Source organism: Austrofundulus limnaeus, unplaced genomic scaffold, assembly GCF_001266775.1.
Source record: "Austrofundulus limnaeus strain Quisiro unplaced genomic scaffold, Austrofundulus_limnaeus-1.0 Scaffold456, whole genome shotgun sequence".
Lineage (NCBI taxonomy): Eukaryota > Metazoa > Chordata > Actinopteri > Cyprinodontiformes > Rivulidae > Austrofundulus > Austrofundulus limnaeus.
This window is the reverse complement of record NW_013952858.1, coordinates 136,261-139,364: the sequence shown is the minus strand read 5'-3', so window position 1 is coordinate 139,364 and position 3,104 is coordinate 136,261. Positions and strand designations below refer to the sequence as shown.

The following is a 3,104-nucleotide window of genomic DNA, read 5'->3' as shown; positions in this document are numbered from 1 at the left end:
ACCTGAGGAGGACCTCGTGCGCAAACTCTGACGTGCGGCTGTGATTTATAAAGGAAAGATGCACAGAAACGTGCGTACGCACGGTTTTATAAATCTGAATTATTTTTTTTTGGCGTACGCCATTTCCGCCTTTTGGCCGTATGTTCACTTTTAGTATGGTTTCCACGCAATCCTTTATAAATGAGACCCCAGTGCTGCGTTGTAAGTTTTGGAGAGCTGAAATCTGAGGCCTTCTATTTAAAGTCGTTTGTTTTCTCATTTGATAAATGGCTTCCTTTACGCCTCTCTCAACCCACCTGTCTTTTCTGTTCAAAACATGAACATGTTGGTCCTCAAGAGTGTGCTTTATCACTGATGTAGATGCACACCTGAATATCAAAAGCCTTCCAGGCCAAATACGTGCAAACATTTCATTGTCCCAGTGACTATATAAGGGACTATAGGGGAGATAGTTTTCACTCATGGTGCTGACTTACCTTTGATATGTTCAGATTAAACATGAAACGTGAAATACAAGGAACAACAAAATATATTTAGATCAGATTTAACCACACATGTAGATTTGCACACTTTATAAGGCCACAAAAACTCATATTTTATCAATTTATAAATGTCCCATGAGCCTTAGCTACTGGACTGTATGGCAGACGTTCTCCAAATGTGCAGACTAAAATAAAAGCGGGCCACCACACTGGCTGCTAGCTTAATCGTTAAAAATAAAGGACTTTACAAGTATTTGTATTTCATGTATTATATTACTGCATTTGGCCCGCAGCCCCGGATAGATTTTCATTTTGGCCCTCTTGGGGAAAATGTTTGGGCACCTCTGGATTAGAAGATCTACTGTTTCCTAAAACACAAGCGTGAACTTCTACATACAAGTTTAAAAGAAATCATTTATCCAACATTAATTTTTTTGATAAGACAATATGTGCAAAAACACACAAAAAATACAATTGAACAGAATTGAAACATTAAATTCAGATGTTTTGAACTTTTTTATAATCTTTGTCATTTTTGAACATCATCGTTATACAATCTGATTCTTAATTACCTAAATAAATGTTCTTAATCTGAAATTATTCATTGCTCTGTCTTCAGTAAGTCAATAACAGTATTTAAAATAAATTTCTTATTTATATAAAAATGAAGAAATAAAGGCAGTTCAAAGTGGGGAAAAAGCTGATTAAATTCAAGATGTTTATATGTTTTGTTCAAAAGAATGATGAATATTTTGAAGTTGTGTGTGGACATCTTCATCTTCAAAAAAACAAAAATATCAACAGAAACACAAAAGTAAGAAATTAAAAATTTTAATTTTCAACTTAGGTTATGTTTTTTAACACTGAAAGCTCACAATGTTTGGGTTCCTACTACATCAGATGGATGTAAATCTTGTTGCACAGAATACCTGCTTTAATCGTTTTTTTTTTCCTTTTGTTTCTGGAAGATAAAAAAAGAATAATTTATTTCTTTGTAAACTTTCATAGCACTACAGAAAAAATACACGGCCAGCGTTTGAAATCCCGGCGCCTGCTTGGCCTGGAGCGGACTGGGTTCTGGGTCACCCAGATCAGTCATCTTGGCAGGATGAGATATGATGATTGTGAGGAAGAACTGGACTGCCTCAGGACTTTTGTAATCCTGAAGTGAAAAAATAGGCCATCATTTGGGCTGCTAAAGTTCTTAACTGGCCTTTATTTATAGATGATTTTAACATTTGTATCTTAAACATAATATTTATTAATGACTAAAAATCAGTCCCTGGAGTAATTAGGATTTTAAGTTTGTGGGAGATGCTGCTAAAAACAAACAGCTTTAAAACAGCATGTGTTGTGTTTCTTCAGGTTGCTGCTGGAGGAGCTGGAGGCAGATGTTTCGCTGTACGCAGGTTCAGGTTCAGTTCGAGCGCACCGAGCCGTGCTGCTGGCCAGAACTCCTCACATCCTGCAGGGACAGACACACAAAGATCCCATCATCATCCACCTGCCAGGCTATGACCTCCCTGCACTAAAAGATTTCCTAAGGTGGGCACTGGGGGGCCTCTTGTATTTCCTCTCCATATAACAGCTTATAAATCTCCTAAATGCATCCACCTTTTAGTGGCTCCACAAAAACTTCAACTCTGCAGCTGCATCTGCTTTCAGAGGTTGTTCCGTGTCCTCCAGGCAGAGGGCGCTGTGCTTCTTATTTATCCTGCAGGGCTTGCTTCTGTTTGCAGGCTTGTAGAGATTACTGGAGATGATAAAGCTGGAAAAGGAGAAATCAGATTTACATGTCAGTGTTGGCAACAATTGTTTGCAGTTAGAAGCTGAGTTGTTCTAGTGTTGTTTTCCATCATTTTCAGCAAAGCTTTGTATTTCAAGAGCTATTTAAAAACCTTGCTCTCTGTGAAGGAATGCATCGCTCATCTCTCATGTCAGAGCTTTAAACTAAGACTATTTAATGATGAGACGGTACAAAGTTTTGTTTTGTCTGACCAAACCTCATACTGTAAATCGGTGATTCCCAACCAGGGGTTCGTGTATCCCTCATATTACAGGCTGTAAGTGGACAAATTTCCCAGGTGTGGAAAAAAATAAAATAAAAATAGGACAGAGATTTGTAGGGCCCTATGATTTCCACAGTGCGGAATGTGCAAACGGAATCAGAAAATTGACCAAAAAATGGAAAATGCGGAATCTCGTAGAATTTGCTCATTTGGGGTGTTTGATGTATTTTGGACGCTGCTGTTTCCTGCACCTGCCATTACCTGATTTATTTATTTAATTACTTATTCACTTTCAAGGCAACGTACTGTATTTATCTTTATATTTAATTTGAGTTGAAAATAATTAAATGCCTGAGAATTAAACATTCTAGGGTGTTAAATAAATAGTTTTCATTTAATAATCAGGTGTTGTTCATTATAGTTTTGGAGAGTCATCATTTTATTTGACAGAGGGGGTACTAGTGGTATGACAAAATGGCTCATTGGGTACACAAGTTTAAAAATGTTATATGTTATATATGTTATGTATGATAGGTATTTTTCTAAAATACATACAAAAACAGGGGAGCAAATGAGACAATCAAACCATGGTTTAGAATCAAAGGTGAGGAGA

The 3,104-nt window shown here is 37.0% G+C and overlaps 1 protein-coding gene across 2 annotated transcripts in view; it reads left to right on the top strand.

Annotated features, from left to right (window-relative positions):
- Positions 1 to 3,104, top strand: part of btbd8 (BTB domain containing 8) — a 49,681-nt gene that overhangs the window by 8,568 nt on the left and 38,009 nt on the right. For both annotated transcript variants that reach the window (XM_014025100.1, XM_014025099.1), the window contains exon 3: positions 1,848 to 2,027. In XM_014025100.1, coding sequence (XP_013880554.1) covers positions 1,848 to 2,027 — 180 coding nt within the window. The remainder of the gene's footprint in view (positions 1 to 1,847; positions 2,028 to 3,104) is intronic.